Genomic DNA, 15,622 nt, shown 5'->3' with positions numbered 1-15,622 from the left:
TTCGAGTAATCCAATAGCGCGCTACCAAGCAACCGTGCTCCCAACTTTCTAATTTTTTTACAGCGGAGCTGTTAGCAGCTAGCTGTTCCGTTTTTTTTTTTGCGTCCGTGTGCGAGCATAAACTCCCATAGCATTACACACACTACAGTATCTTTAAGCGCGTATGTGTCACAATGAAAGGTACAACAACAACGACAACAATTTTTGTTCTACGCTGGAACAATGTGTAGGTAGGGTGTTACTTTGAGACATTTAGGGCTAGTCTTCCGTGCAAAGAAGCTCACGCTTTGAGTCCATGAGCAAAGATAATCTGTTCCTTCCCTTAGAGTTTGGAGGTCTTGAACGCTTCCATATTTTTGTGCAGCAACTGGTTTTCAGCTTTCTTTGCACTAGAAATATGAACCACCCGTTCCTACCGGAAGTGCATCGACGTTGGATGGGCGCACATTTGCCGTATTTATTTGCTCCTGCAGGGACCAGTTGTGGCTAGGACTCAGTGTGGATTTCTTAAAGAAGTGCGGGACATTCAAAATTTTGAAAGTATGTTTATCACTGGAATACTTGTTTGACCTCCCCAGGAAGCAAATAACCCGTGTATTACTGGAAAATGTGTTCCCTGTACGTATGTGTATCGTCAGCCATACTTGAATGTTAGGAATGACACTGTTTTATCACGTGTTAGACGGATGTGCATTCAGCCGGCGGCGAAAACGTTCTTCTTTAAATTGCATACGTCAACCCTTTCTGTTAAAACGCGGCTACATTCCAAGGGATTTTTTGTACCGTGGTCTGTGGGCCGTAGGTTGCGTAATCAACCTCAAAAACTGTGGACCATTCTTTTGTGATGTGTAGACACGCAGTGTTCTGGGAAATTCTACAACGGACACTGAAGAAAGACACAGACATCACCCCGTATGTTATTCTATTTCTTCCGGTGGAAAAAGACCGTGCAGTTCCAATGATCTGTTCAGTTTGTGGATGTGCCGCATGATCGATCTCCATGCGGGATCTCCTCGTTCAACCAAACCACTCTTTCAAGAGCAATGTGGGTGGGTAAGAAGCGTCTATGCTGCCCAAAATGTGCCCCCGCAATGTCTCTACCTTCTTGATGCGCGTGTGTGCCTTCAGGACCTTTATTTCGAACTTATGACTTGTCCTTATTCTTAAACTGTGAATTTTTTTAGACTGCTTATAAAATGCGCCTTGTAAGCGCATAAAATACGTATGATTGCCATGTAATAAAGAAAAAATAAAGAGAAAATGAGAGAAGAGTTGGTAGTGCACCGGGCTGCTACCGTATTGTCTCCGGTTCAAATCTTATGGATCACAGATGCGTTTTTTTAATTTATTTACTCTTTACTGTGGCGGCCATTTTTTTGACAACAACAAAGACACCACTTCGCGGAATGGAGCACTTTATGCGGCTCATGGGCCTTCGCCTTAAATGAGCCGCATAATAGCACGATGTGGTTCTTGAAAAACATTTGGCTTAAAGTCACATTCGGCTTCCAATATACACGTAGCAGTGTTTCTTTTAACATGGAAAAAAAAAAAAAACCAAGCTAACGAATTTCTGCCGCGGTATAGAACCTGCAAGTGAAACCCCAAGCGCGAGAGAAAGATCCTTCAAGAGCATTAGCGGGCCCGAAAATGCGTCGTTAAAAGATTAAGAATAACGAATTCTCAATTTATCACACAGCCTGGAAAGATGGTTGGTAAACAATTTGTCCAGGGGGTAATCTATACGGTGAAAAGGGGAGAGGCAGTATGCGTTTACCAAATACGAAATGAGGCTGCGAAACACCTCGTTTCCAAGCAGCCTTACTTTGCCAGAACAACGGCAAAGCGATTGCGAGAGCCATACTCAGAACAGCACCGCAGTGCAGCGTCTGCACCGTCCGTATGCTACCCGGATGGTCAGACACTACTGATGCCCGGCCAATCATTGGTCGCCTCCCTAAATTCAGTCAGCCATGTTCGGTGATAAACTTCACCCCTAATTACTCCTGACTATGAAACAGTCATTCGGACGAATATTTGAATGAAGACGATATGTGCAACGTCATGGCGGAGCTACGCACTGCGTAACTGTGTCACCATTGCCAAAATAGTGTGAAAAGGAACATGTATCCCTCTTGAGGACAGGGGTGGAGTGATAGTGTAGCAATGTAGACATAACCACCCCCGATCGTGCGCAGGATAAGCGAGGCATCCACCACCCTGGTGGTGGCACTGGCCCTGACGTGGTGCCCATCTGGGGCCGAAGATGGCCGGTACTTTCTCGGCTGCCCGCCGGTGGACGACACCCACGATGTGGTCACCATACTGCCGAACCCTTACAACTGCTCAACTTTCTATATGTGCTCGCAGGTGAGACACCCAGTTCAAGCTGCTCCGACAGAGTGCCGAAGAGTGGGGTGGCTGGCGTAGTCGAAGGGTGGGCACATCGTACACGTTGCCAGCCAACCACCAAACCAAACGTTGTTAGCCGTGTAGGCGTCGTAAACTGAAATGTGCAGCCAGAGCCCGGACATTCGAATAGGTAGCAAAAGAGAATTAAATGGGAATGACGGCGACAAAATGCCGATACCGATGGACAGCAGAAGGAACGACATGCAGCCACTGCCGCTGCTACAGCGAGCAGATATGACCACAGAGAGAGACAGAACGCAAAGCATTCATTGAACAATGTGCGAGGGGCGCGCGAGAAACGCCGTGTCACGAGCTTCGAAATGCGGTGCAAGGCTTGCGTATATGACCGAGTGTCAAGCTCGGGAGGGAGAGGGATGGGATGTGCACGCGTTTTTAAAGACCCACCAGTGGATGTTTCATTAAATTTATCTTCGGTATTTTATTTTTATTTTTTGTCGTTTGTAACATTTTTTTTCTGATTCACGTGACTTCCCCTCACGCAGTCAGCACTGTATACGGGCAGGCCTGACCTCGTCCGTAACAGTCACAAATCTCTCCCACTCTCTCCTTCTAGTAAACTTGGATCAACCCAAAGAATGACAAGAAGTAATATTATGGTTGTCACATACAGGAATAGGGAGCGAATATCATGGACTACTGAAGCCAGTTAGAATATATACTTCCTGGTTCATGTTATGAGGGCTTGGATTCGGACGGGACACGTGACGCGGGTGACATATAACTGGGAAAGGAAACTTGTAACAAAATTTATGCTGCACGGCCGGAAAAATCAAGAAAGAGGTAAATAATTATACGTTGAGGGGTGTGAAGAAGGCAATGGGCGAAGAACCGAGCTACCTGAAAATACATGAGTATAGTTGGAGCTTATAAGCACATTTTGTCCTGTAGCGAACAAACTATTGTTGATAATGATGCTACAAGATTAGAAGATGATGAAAAATAACTCGCCGTATGCAGCCATCTGCCAGAAAGAGACAGCAAACAAGAAAGGAACAGTTGAAAAAAAATATAATGTAATGTATGCGCAGCTGCACGTATACATGTAGGTCTATCGGGTCGATGGAGTGAGAAACTTACGCAGGCCTTCAATTTAGACAGGAGTAGGAATAGTTTTATTCGCCCACAAGTCAATTCACGATGGAACAATCTTCCCCCGTCACCCCTAGCCATCGGTCGGAATCCTTTGGGACTCAGCAGCAGCCAGGGCTTGACCGATGATCTCTTTCTGGCTCTTGAGATCTGGGTTGCGTAAGCAAGGCCTCCCTGGTTTCTAAAGTATTCGTACTTTCGTACAATGCCGAACATGTCCACACCATGTGGACACAGTTGCTACGTCATCGCAAAATTTGCACTACGGTCTAAACGTTTTCACGGTGGTCTAAATTTGTACGATGGTCTAAATGGCTGTAGCTGTACAGCAAAGTGTTTGGAAAAAACTCCCGTTTGTAACCTGCTCCATACGGCTTTTTCCTTTTTACTAAGCGCGCTGTCTAAGAAACCTACATCCTCTCGGATCGACTGTAAAAAACACAGTTTCGCTTCAAAATATTGTTTCTTATTTTCTTTCCTATTTCAGGGAATACCTCTGCTGTTTTTATGCCCCGGACACCTACAATTCAACTATGAGCTAAAGGTGTGCGATTATCCCGATCGGGCAAACTGCTTCGAGCTGCAGGCGACGCAATATCCGGATGCTGCTACAACTGCTGAACATACTCCACAACCTAAGCCTGAACAAGCGCCCCAGCCCTCGGAACCAGAGCCTTCACCCGAACACACTGAAACCGAACAAGTCTCCCAAGGGGAAGTGAAGGACGTAGAAGAATCGACTGATGTCACGGCTGATTCAACCAAGGTTGACTCTGAACAAGAGCCAGGATTTACACAGAAACCGGCTGAGCCTGAGCCTGAACCGAAGACGGAGCCTGAACAAAAAGTAGGCGACCCTGAACCTGAATTACAACCAACAGAAAAGCAAGCTGAGAGCGAGCCTGAGCCAGAACAACGACCAGCTGAGCCTGAAAGCAGCACGCTGCCAGAAAGAGAAGAAGAAAAGGCTGTAAGTGAACCAGAACCAGAACCCAGAGAACATGCAGCAACACATGCAGATGTACCAGAGCTAGATAAAGAACAAGTGGAGACCGTAACTAAGTCAGGGCAGACTGGTACAGAACCAGTTGAGGCCGAACATCAACAAGGGTCTGAACCTACAGCAACACCAGTGGTGCCTGAGCGTAAGCCGGAGCCAGGACCAGCGGTAGAGACACGAGAGCCGGTGACTGAATCAGAGGCGGAGCCTGAACAAGAGCAAGCCAAAGCTGAAAGTGAACCACAATCCACGCCAGCGGAAGAAATATCAAAATCTGCACCAGAAACAGAGCAACCAATCGAAGTGACAGCTTTGCCTGAATCAGAACCTGCAGAAGTGTCCCTAAAACCTGAACGGGCACCAGAATTAGAACCTACGGAAGCGCCAGCCGAGCATGAACGTGCACCGGAACTGACACCTGCAGATGTACCAGCCGATCCTGGGCGTGAATCAGAAAATGAACCTGAGGAGGAGCCAGCAGAGCCTGAACGTGCCCCAGGGTTAGAACCCGGTGAAGGGCCATCTGAGCCTGGACAGGCACCACAATCAGAACCTGCAGAAGAGGACGTCAAGCCTGAAAATGCGGCGGAATCGGAACATGCCGAGGAACAGGCCGAGCCTGAAGGCGCACCACAATTGGAACCTGAAGAAGAGCCATCCCATACTGAGCGAGCACCAGAAGAGAGAGTCGAGCCTGAAAATGCACCACAGTTTGAACCCACCGAAGAGCCAACTGAGCCTGAACGGGCGGCAGAATCACAACCTGTAGAAAAACCGGCCGGAACTGAACACGCACCAGAAGTGGAACCTGCAGAAGAGCCAACCCAGCCTGAACCTCTCCCAGAGTCACAACCTACGGAAGAGCGAGCCCAGCCTGAAAGTGCACCAGAGTTGGAACCCGCCAAAGAGTCAGAGGAGCCTGAACGAGTGCCGGAATCCCAACCTGTAGCACAACCAGCCGAGCCTGAACGCGCACCAGAATTGGAACCTGCTGAGGAGTCAGCACAACCTCAACCTCTACCGGATTCAGAACCTACAGAAGAACAAGCCCACGCTGAAGGGTCACCAGTATTGGAACCTACCGAAGAGGCAGTCGAGCCTAAACCTCTACCGGAGTCTGAACCTGCAGAAAAGCGAGCCGACCCTAAAAGTGCACCGCAGTCGGAACCCGCAAAAAAGGCAGCTGGGGCCCTGCCTGAGGTAGAACAAGAATCGGAAAAGGCACAAGCCGAGACTGAACGTGAAGAAGAGCAGCAAATTCCGACTGAGCCAGTACACCGCTCCCCTGAACTAGACCAGGAAGACGTAGCAGCGCCCGCGAAAACACAAGAAAAAGATCTAGTCGAACCGGAACACCCAAATGAGTCAGAAAGCGCGAAAGAGACACCCGGGCCATCACGGGAAGAATCTGGTCTAGAGCCTGAACAAGAACCCGCGAAGCATGAAACCGAACCAGCCCAAGAATTAGCCGAGCCAGCTGAAGAACCAACCGAGCCAGCGCGGGCACCGGAACCGGCGAAAAGTCCCGCTGATACTGCAGCCGAACCAGGACCCGAAGAACCGCAAGATGAAACTGCGTCCTCACAACCTGAGCAAGAAACAGTTGAACCTCAACGCGATGTCGAGCCCGAACAAGACCAAGCAAACACCGTACAAGAGCCAGAAAATGAAGATGAGGCAGCCGAACCGGGGCGCGAACCAGAGCCTGAACAAGAACCTACGGATTCTGCACGTGAGCTAGAGCCTGCGAAGGATCCATCCGAGCCGACAGTTGAACCAGAGGCGGCACCAGCCGAACCTGCGCCTGAAGCGGTGGCATCCGAGCAGAAGGACACAGCCAAGGCAACTGAAGATTCAGCACCTGGAAGTGAAGGCGAGCCAGATGGGCAAGGGCCATCAGAAGTCACCGATGACATCCCGGAAGTAAATCACGAGGAACCTCAGTCAACAAGTGAGCCAGAAAATATTCCAAGCAGGGGCGATAACGAAGACCCAGCAGGCAGCCCAAATGAGCCTTCATCGTACGATGACGTCGACGCACAGGAAGAATATGATGAAGGCACCGGAAGTAAAGCCATTCCAATTGACTATTACTCTTAGGTATCGAAAATATAAGTTTCGATATCTAACTGTGGATGGCTGGAGAGACATTGGGACTTCAGGCTTGGCATTTCTTCTTACGCTTCCCGTTTTTTATTTATTCAGAAGGAACGAGAATTGGAACTGCGCAACATGTATTTGAAAGTTTCTTGTGGTGAACTGTTTCTATACGTTGATTTTGATGTGTATTGATAACTCAGTGCTAACCGTTTCACACGTTAAACTACAATGCGCTTTGGAAGACTCAGAAATTTTGTGGTTAAAGTATGGAAGAGCATCAAAGAGGCGTAAAATCTAATTAAAACAAACAGCTCCTTAAGGTCGTACACGTGCATTTGAAGTTTGAGCCAGAGAAACCCAGCAAGCAAATGATATAGCGAAAGCAAGCAAATTATATAGTTTTATATAACGCCCAAGCTCATGAATGTACAGCAACCATTAATAATAGTCCACGGTATTGTCTGACTTGATGTTGTCTACTTTTGGTTTAGTCGTACCATGTCACAATTTTCATGAACGAATAAAATGCCTTGGTTCATTGCCTTCGTCTGTACAGTGGAAAAAAGAAAAATATGTCTTGCTTTCCATGTTTGCTTCTCGCCTAGATATTATTTGTTCTAATTCCACTTTTTGTACATTAAAACAGACATTGCAAGGAAAAAAGGCCGCTTTTTAAATAAACCTAATCTAGCACAAGTTGTCGTTTATAATCGTTACAGCTGGGCTGCTGTTGTCACTTAGAATTAAACAATGCGGAACCTTACAGGACGCAGTGTTGGGCGTGGGCTGTTTATATGCTAGTATCCGTCCACATATCCACTCACTCACTCACTCACTCACTCACTCACTCACTCACTCACTCACTCACTCACTCACTCATCATATGTAGGGGTTAATTCATTCGTTCAGTAGCAGTGCAACACCCAGTGTAAGTCAAAGAATTATTTTCCTTACCCTCAGTACTCCTGTGCCTCTCTAGGGGCCGGCAAATAATCGTAATTCCTGATTTTGATCGGCCACGACCGAGCACTAGGGAACTTTAAGTACGAAACCTTAGATAACGACGGATAGAAGTTGAATGAAGAGAACACTGGATTCCTATCCCGAACATAAATATCTAGACTCGATCACTTGATTGTGCTGCCCACAATCGCGACCGGTTATGAGATCTGTTGACAAAGCATCCAGCCTGCCCATCTGGCTAAAGACAACGTTAACGGTGATTGCCGCCACAAGTTCTTCATACTAAGCTGCGTCCGGGTGTACAGATTGCATCAGTAAGCCCGTACATTTTTTTTGTACACCATACTAACATGTATACCTATGGGTGGAACAAGGACAATGAGGCAAGCTTTTATTAATGATCCACCAAGCGTAAACGTGGCTAAGGTGGAGGACATTATAGTTCAAATTAAGAGAAGGAAATGGGCATGGGCTGATCACGTAATGCGAATGAGGGACAAACAGGTGGATCATCCGTTCGACAGAGTGGCTGTTAATAGACCGCAAACGCAATAGGGGTCGGCCGAGAACTCGATGGAGAGATGAGCTCCGATAATTTGGGGGAAAATCATGGACTCAGCTAGCACTCGAAAGGCGTGGCTGGGAACCCTTGGGAGAGGCTTTCGTCCTGCAGTGGACACAAACAGGCTCATGATTATGATGATGAAGAAGCGTAAACGAGAGATATAAGGTGCAGCCCAGGCTTGGTGTGTTGATATCGTAAGTATTTCCCGACAATTTTCTTGGCTGAAGATACGAACTGAGCCTCTGGCAGATTGCGGGGGGTGGACAAAAACGGTTATTGCAGCCGAATGAAAAAAAAAAAAAAAAAAACGCACACAAGAAAAGAAACGTGTATGGCGTTTTCTCATTCAAACAGGCCGCTAGCAGGAGCCACTGCTGGGGCCCGATTGACCATAACTTCTTGGTCTTCAAGCCGCGAGCTGGTCAGGCCACTCTCCCAATACTGTGGGGAAGAAGGAGGTAGTGAGTGTGGGTGGGGGTTCATTGCGATGCTGCGGCGTCCCTGTAAGATTAAGAGACGCCGCAGGTAGGGCAGTTGAAGGGGTATGTTGTAGGGGGTGTGTGGTAGGGGAAGGGGGTTTGTAGCAGGTGTGGGCTTGGAGTCGTCGCCATATGCACGCAACTAAGAGGCTGAGGGACAATTGCGGAGGAGGGTAAACAGCCTCCATGTGCTTTAGAAGCTGACGTCCACACGTAGAATGCTGCTGGATGCGGCCAGAAACAAACGCCTCCGTGTGTGACCCGTCTTTCCTGAGGAGTCATCGTGCTCTCCAACTGCCATGGAAGCTGGTCGCCCGTCCTTGAATGTGCTTCAGCTCCAATAAACATTGCTAGTATATTTGAGGCATAGGCAGCATGAAAAAACATAATTATTAACACGCACTTTAAAAAATGAGAACTCCAGTTCCGCGCAAGCCCAGCGGACGTACGATCTTTCCGTACCCTCCCAGCCACCACAAGCAATGTCGTCTCGTCTCCTGCCATGGACTGTGCAGCCTCTACACACCAGGCGCAGACATTCTTCAGAATGAGCTCCACGGAGAGTGCGGCACAAAAGGACAGACAACCGATTTTTGTGGAGTACCTGTCCTTCAACTCATATGAGAGCCAGCGCTTTAAAAACTGGGTAACCGCAAGGGATTTCAAATAAACAGGCGAAAATAATTTTAGCTTTGCACTAGATTTCTGAAATATGAAGGACGGTGACATGTAGTGTCTAAACGCGACACTAACAATCCAAACAATTTTATCAATTTCAACGCGTGGTTAAAAAATCGCATGAAGGAATATGAAAGGTAACACATTATTGCTGTTTCAGCCGGGGACAAGTTTTCAAACACCGCTTTTATTCTCACCTGCAGTTAAAAGAATGTCACAGCACGGCTCACTGTCACGGTTGCTGGCATTTCTTTTGGCGGGACACGCGTGGCTGGTAGGTCTATAAATTTCGATTTCTAAAGTTCTAGGGTGCCACCAGAAACATCGTTTCGAGTTAGAAGGTTATAAGTGATGCCCTTAATTTTGAATAAAGAAAATATACCCGACAGAAATCGGTTGTCTGCCCCTTTAACGCATGATCACATTAGCCGTCTGTACACAGCCGCAATCCTCATTTTCACAGACGGCTCAACTACGCCTAAAGCCCATTCTACATGGTGCGAATTTCGCCCGTTAATTCGCAAATACGGTGCCGCTCGTTTGGCAAAACGACATTTTTTTTTCTATTTTCATCGCCGCGACAAATTTTCGAATGCCAAGCGCCGTTCCCACGAGAATTTCTACTCTTTGAAACATTTGGAAATTTCTTTTTCGCACAAGCAGCGCCGCATCTGCGAATTCGCATGTGAAATTCGCACCACGTAGAATGAACTGGAGCCCAGTTTCATTCGAAATAGGCAATACCTCTTGTACCTGGTACATGGCGTAAGAACTAGACAGGAGGGGAACGACGCTTCCTAGAGGGAGGCCAGATAATGTCAGAAGCGCTTCGCCTAGGTTAAGCTAGCGGCATCTGTCGAGGGAGATGAAACCGCGCTACCGCCGCGATCGGCTGCAGTTCACTGCGGGACCCGGAATGACTTGTGGCCGGTACTATTTCGTCCATCAGGCGCCGCTAACCTCTCCTTCGGCGTCGCAGCTACGAAGCTCTGTTGTCGGCTTTGGTTTTCCCTGTGACAATACCCTGACGCTCGCCCACGCCCGCCGCAACGCGCCGTTTCCCCTGCTATATATATTCTTCTTTCGTGACCTGGGAGCAGTTCAAACATCCGACAAAGGCGCAAAAAATGACACGTCGCCTGCAAACTGAACACGAATCAAAAGTGTCTTAGAACCCGCCGCGGTGGCTCAGTGGCTCCATCCAAGGAAATTTTCGTGTCCGCGTCAGCAGGAAACTCCCAGGCTACTATTGGCTACACAAACAAACATGTCAGGCTACTACTGGCTACTGGCTACACCCAGGCTACACAAACACACTACTGGCACCACCAGGGAATCGTACCTTGGCCGGAATGGAGAAGTGGAGCGAGAGCCCGTCGTCTTGCCGACTAAGCTACGCACACACGTGGACACGGGGAGACAGACGGTGGTTTGGATTCAGCGGCGGAGGAGGGGGAGGGCGAAAATTGGAGGCGTCACATGAAACAAGAGTGAGGGGGAGGCAATGAGAGAGAGGAATAGCTGCGTCGGCAGCTTTCCTTTCTGCCGACGCTGCTGCGTTCGGGACTCCGCCCCGGTGAATGCCAGGTAACGGCTGGCAGAGTCTCTGGTTTCACTCTAGTAGAGCCACGTGTGCGAATTAAAGTGACGCCGCATGGGTAATCATTGTGGGTGTCGTTTACAGCTTCGCAGTCCAACCACCTTTCTAGGGTGGATTGGAGCCATTTTTTTTTATTAGCGGTCCCGTGAGGCCGGCCGTCAACAACCAGCGCCGTTTGTCCCGGGAACCACCTAAGGCCGGTGAAGTGGCAGACGTGATATATCTCAACGAGAAGCATAACGACACAAAATTCCCCTCCCTCCCCCGCGACGTCCTGTATTAAGACGCCTACTACAGGGGGAACATTTCGATGTAAGTCTTTCTCGATGATCTTTGTTTCACAGAAATGTTTAAAAAAGTAGCCTTTGAGGTGAAAGCCTTTTGTGTCCCATCACGAGAAAAGGGAGTCGTCGTCATCGTTACCAAGAAATGGTCATAAAAACGTTGGCGCAGCTTGCACTGGTGGAGCGAGGCTGGAGAAACGGCAGAGCTGGCGGCCCCTCTCCCTTCGTCGGAGACCCGGCTGCTGAACCCCCAATTTATTTCCGAACTTGCCGCTGAAAGTTCTCCATGACTCACAGGCCCGGACAGTTTCGTCGGCAGTCTTCTACATCCATCCCAAAGTGGATCGCGTTCGCACGCGCTATTGGACCAGCAGCCAAGTCCAAAGCCAACGCCCTCGCTACAAATCTAAAGGAAATACTGGGCGCCTGGAATGCGGTGATAGCGAAATGGGACAGACGCCGGTTTCATGACGCGAGGTGCCCATTGTGCACGTTCAGTTTCGGCAAAAAGTGAACTGCTTCACTTGAAGAAAGCCCGGGCCCCCCGTACTGGCATGCAACGTCAGCCAACAGTGCTTCTTCAATATAAAACAGCGAGGTATAAAAAAGCGAAAAAAACGAAACCTTTTCGATACAGAGTTTCTGACGTAGTTTCTGTTCATACGTCAAGTTAGGGTAAATATTTGTAAACAATCATGTGTTTAAATCGCAGGAGTCACCCGAACACAACAGGAAGAAAATCAACATAAGTACAAGAAACAAATACAGAGAAACAACAGAGAAAACATGTATATCAATGAGAACTATACAGGCAAAACGTCAAATGTAAATAGAGTGTGGTCTCCAAACTTTATACATGGTTAGGTTAACATACACTAGGATATACATCAGTTCGCAGGCTTTTTTTTTTACAGCATGGTACTAGCAGCAATAATATGTGATATCATGTACCTAAAAATAATAAAAACAGAAAACTAAAAGTAAGCATAGGCGTGAACAGTATTCACAATAGGACTCCGATCACGGGAAGCGCTTTTTCCCAATTGGCTGCAGTTGTTATTGTTCCCCGTCGCTGCTAACCCGGCACCTGTAGGGTTTTTGGAGTGGCTCTGTGGTTAGGTTGCCGGTTTCAGGGCGCAAAGGTCCTGGTTTCGATTTCCAGGGACCTCCATAACCACATTTTTTTTTTGGGGGGGGGGGGATCGCTTCGATTTTGTTCGGTGCTACGGACGTACAAAGCTCGGCCTAAGAAGCTGTGCTGGTAACATACGTCGTCGTCATCGCGACCAAGAAATGGTCATAAAAACGCATCACCAATCCCGCTCCGCGCCCAGAAATAAAACAAAAAGATTAGGAGCGCACGTCTTTGTCAACGCCTGGGAATGCGCAGAGTTACTTGGAGGAGCCGAGAGTGCGGCGATGGCAACGGTTAGCGAGCCAGGTTCGCCTGCTGAGCGGAAGACCTCTGCTTGGCCGCGGCTTTTCTCGATAAATACTCCGGTTAAACAGGTTTGATACGGCTCGGCAGGCTTCTGAGATAAAAGAGGGTTTAGATCCACGACGCTAGATACGCCACTTGCAAAGTGCTCGTGGTAAAATATGGGTAATGCCAGCAGCACCACCATAACAGCCCCGGATAGCTTCCTGTGCAGGTAGATCCGGTTTCTTATCTCTCCGTATAATGCAAAAACGGGCCTCAACGAACGGCGCTCCGTTCTCCCCCAAAACCGGTTATATTCGGAAGTGTGCCTGATTCGGTCGAGGAGCTACATTGTACGGAACACCCTTCCGTTTGGGCCAGTTCTTAACGCGCGGAGAGAAAAACAGGCTTTGCGCATGTTATTCGAAAACATTATGTAGGCTCTTCGTCATCGCAAAGTGTTCAGGCACGCATGGTATACGATAGCTCACATGCGTTTACAAACAAGAGCCTAAGTCGTCACCCCCTTTTCGGCCCCAGGGATGAGCGTGCCGCGTGCATACCTCGTGGCAGATACGTAACCTGCCAGATAGCGATGACGTCCTTCTCGAAGAGGAATGCACGGCCGCTGCGAGGAGTCATAAAGGCAGATAGTGCGGCCAGAGCGCGGGTCAGGCCTGCCTGTTAGGCCGCATGCCAGTCGTGCAGAACTGGCACAGACGGCCTTCGCAGGAAAATAATAGCCGCCTCTGCGGTAAACGCTGCGGCACCGTTCACCCAATCTACAAGGAAGCACGTGGAGTGGAACCCAGCGAGTCGACGAAACGTTTTACAGGAACACTCACTGGGAATCGTGGAATAAATGCGTGTACGCCGCTTTGCTACACATCGAGCCCTTTGAATTAGGCTTTACTTGGGATACATTTATTGCTGGAAGGACGCCTTTTTAGGGGCAACATAAAAGGTTTCCTATCAAAGGAGGAAGGCTTGAGAGACTTAAATAAATACCCGCAAATGCCTCATTTATCCCCATGAAACGCTATACATCAATTCTTTGAAGGAGACGTCGCTACTGCAGCTTGATGCATTTCTGCGAGGTTGTTTTTCCAGTGGCGATGTAACTACTCGGATGCCAAAGTTCAAATGCCCAAGCACCTTTAATAAATGCATACAGGACCTCACGTGCCCCGATTGAGCGCCGTACAACCATCCACTTCAATTTTACTTCACTACTATGCCTAGACGCATTGCTGAGAAGGCATTAGATTTAATATAGGGGGTTTGATATCACAGTATGTGGGCCCAAGCACCTTTTATTGAATGCCTCTTTAGGACCCTATGTCATATAGTTTCTTAGTAAGTATACTAGAGAGGAAAATGCGCCTGGGAATTCATGTCGGGTTGGGGTGATTATGGCCTCATGGGGAGACCACTGCTGATGGTTTGGCATGCCTATCGGATTCTTATGCTTATTCTTGGGTTTGCTTTCTTCCCTATGCAGTGCTATGTCTACGAGGTAGCCGAAATGACTCAAAGTCGCTTCGCTTGTAAGCTCCAAATTCGCTCCATTCGTTCATGCTAAGACGGGTACGTGACAATTCGTCGAACACCGCTTCATCGAACGCCGTTTTATCGAAGACATGTCCGTTTCATCGAACGCCGTTTCATTGGACGTCGCCCGTTTTATCGAATGCTGTTTGGAAACTGCGGTCGCGATGAGTATTGCTGCTAGAAATTTTCAAGCTTTCTCATCATAAAGAGATGCATGAAGCATGAAAGGCTTTATAATTTAGGGTCGCGTAAGAAAACTCCTCAGTTTCCAGGCACAGGTCTTTGCCACTGCCACTTCCCGTGGCGATTATTGGCAACATGTAATGTGTTGAAGTTGCTGCAGGTGGTGCTGCCTTTTTTGTTGCGATTACTGAAGTTTCTTGTTATTTTCTTTCGTCTGGTTTTCTGACATTGTGTTTACACCAAGTATTTGACAGCCCATATTGTTAGAAGACACACATTTTTAAGACGCACTAAAAATGCATCAACCGAATGGCAGAAATCAAATTTTTTTTCAAGGACGATATGAGCTGTTTATGTAACTATATCGTAAAATGACATAAACATGTACGAAACGCTGTAACTGTTTTAATTGATGAGCATTTGCCCTCAAAATGTCCCTTACTGGCATGTTTCTCCGGTGGTTCAAGATGCGCTCGAGGGCTTCTTCTTGGCTAGCACAGCCTTCCTCTGCTTTGGCGGCTGCTGACTAGGCAAAAGTGCTTTCAGCCGTTCGTCCATAGCTTTTTGCTCTTTTTGCCCGCGTTTCAGGCGGCTGAGAAACCACCAAACGCCGGGGTGTGAGATTCTCTTGTTCCGCTAGCGCTGAACAGACCAGAAGGCGGGCGGAAACTGGGATGGCGCGCGGATATCGACAGTCCACCGGACAGCTTGCGTGGCTTTCCCACGACCTAACTTTTTTCAAACCAGCATACCAGCTCCAAGACTGCTGGCAGAAACTCGTTCTTCAGCTGGTCTAACTCCTTCCACTCAGCAAGATTTTATCAAGGCGCGCAGTAAGTTTAGCCAATTTTCGTTCTGTCGAATAATATGGTGTGGCAGGAAAGCCAAAGCGCAGAATTGTCGCACGGAGGCCAAAAAATTGGCGTCGCGTGCTGAGGTTGAGACACTTATGTAAATGATAGTATCTAGCGTACTCATTAAAGCTTATTCACATGCCAGGGTGCTTGATCACATGCTTGAACAAAATAAATCAGCAGTTTCTTCCGCGATAAAGTGGTCATATAGAAGTATGTGCACCGGTTCACCGCGAAGGCGATGTTTATGTAGGTACGCGCATTATGCTTTTTTGAGCTTTTCAAACAATTTTTATTGGAATATTGGCAAAGTAAAAGTATTCTCCCGAAATTTTACGTTATTGTTAACGACCAGCTTAGCCTGCAGAATAGAGACACAACCATTCCGGCAGACTGCCAGTAAAAGTAAAGCGCTTTACCGTT

General features: G+C 48.0%; 1 protein-coding gene across 1 annotated transcript in view; it reads left to right on the top strand.

The window, feature by feature from the left end:
• The window catches only part of LOC144179727 (uncharacterized), a 41,653-nt gene extending 34,489 nt beyond the window's left edge, over positions 1-7,164 (top strand). The window contains exons 5-6 of the mRNA XM_077708171.1: positions 2,199-2,370; positions 4,010-7,164. Coding sequence (XP_077564297.1) covers positions 2,199-2,370; positions 4,010-6,622 — 2,785 coding nt within the window. The 3' untranslated portion in view covers positions 6,623-7,164. The remainder of the gene's footprint in view (positions 1-2,198; positions 2,371-4,009) is intronic.
• The last annotated feature ends 8,458 nt before the right edge of the window (positions 7,165-15,622 follow it).

This window comes from Haemaphysalis longicornis, unplaced genomic scaffold, assembly GCF_048455015.1.
Source record: "Haemaphysalis longicornis isolate Haplotype H1 unplaced genomic scaffold, Haemaphysalis longicornis Haplotype H1 scaffold_4, whole genome shotgun sequence".
Taxonomy (NCBI): Eukaryota; Metazoa; Arthropoda; class Arachnida; order Ixodida; family Ixodidae; genus Haemaphysalis; species Haemaphysalis longicornis.
This window is presented reverse-complemented; position numbering and strand designations above follow the sequence as displayed.